Raw genomic sequence first — 1,035 nt, 5'->3', positions numbered from 1 at the left:
ACAACTTTAAATTCCTGGGCTCAAGTGATCTACCCACCTCAGCCTCCTGAGTCACTGGGACTATAGGCACGTACCACCATACCCAGCTAATTTTTTTTTTAGGAGACGGGGTCTTGCTATGTTGCCCAGGCTGGTCTTCAACTCCTGGCCTCAAGCAATCCTTCCATCTCCGCCTCCCAAAGGACTGGGATTACAGGCATAAGCCACTGCGCCCACCCTCATTTTCTAATTTGAAATTAAATAATTCTACCTTACCTGAGAATATAAGTATCGTAGCATAAAATCCAGAATGAAGGACTTGCCCTTTCTGAAGGCACCAGCCACCGATACCACCACCACATCAAGATCTCGGATGTGGTCCTGCAAGAGGATGGAGGCCAAGGCTTTCTCTTCTAGCTCAAAGGAATGTTGGTCTTTGTGAACCAAAACAACCTGTACTGGACCAGGCTTGCTGCTCTCCATGGCATCACCTGTGTTTACGCAGAGAAAAAAATTAGTTTCAAGTATTTTTTTAATGTATATTTTTGAACATGAGAACAAAAACTTCTTAAACAGGACACAAAATACCAACCATAAAAGAAAATAAAATGAAAAATTTGACTTCATTAAAATTAAGAATTTTTGTTTGGCAAAAGATGCCAATAAGAGAGTAAAAACACAAGCCACAGACTAGGAGAAAATAGTCACAAAACCTATTTCCAAAGGACTCACATCCAGAATCAACAGAGAAATCTGTAAGAACAAAATGAACATTCTAATTTTTTTTGTTGAAGAGGTCTCACTATGTTGCCTAGGCGAGTCTCAAACTCCTGGCCTCAAGTGACTCTCCCACCTTGGCCTCCCAAACTGCTAGGATTACAGGCATGAGCCAGTGCACTCAGCCTCCAATTTTTAAAATAACAATAATGGGTAAAAGACTATCAATAGGGCCGGGCGCGGTGGCTCAAGCCTGTAATCCTAGCACTCTGGGAGGCCGAGGCGTGCAGATTGTTTGAGCTCAGGAGTTCGAAACCAGCCTGAGCAAGAGTGAGACCC

The 1,035-nt window shown here is 43.2% G+C and overlaps 1 protein-coding gene across 1 annotated transcript in view; it reads right to left on the bottom strand.

Annotated features, from left to right (window-relative positions):
* ATL3 (atlastin GTPase 3) overlaps positions 1–1,035 on the bottom strand; it is a 64,304-nt gene that overhangs the window by 37,392 nt on the left and 25,877 nt on the right. Inside the window, exon 2 of the mRNA XM_012664765.1 lies at positions 256–470. Within this exon, the coding sequence (XP_012520219.1) occupies positions 256–470 (215 nt within the window). The remainder of the gene's footprint in view (positions 1–255; positions 471–1,035) is intronic.

The sequence above is a fragment of the Propithecus coquereli genome, unplaced genomic scaffold, assembly GCF_000956105.1.
Source record: "Propithecus coquereli isolate 6110/MARCELLA unplaced genomic scaffold, Pcoq_1.0 Scaffold120, whole genome shotgun sequence".
Lineage (NCBI taxonomy): Eukaryota > Metazoa > Chordata > Mammalia > Primates > Indriidae > Propithecus > Propithecus coquereli.
The sequence above is the reverse complement of the archived record's forward strand: the minus strand, read 5'-3'. Positions and strand labels throughout refer to the sequence as shown.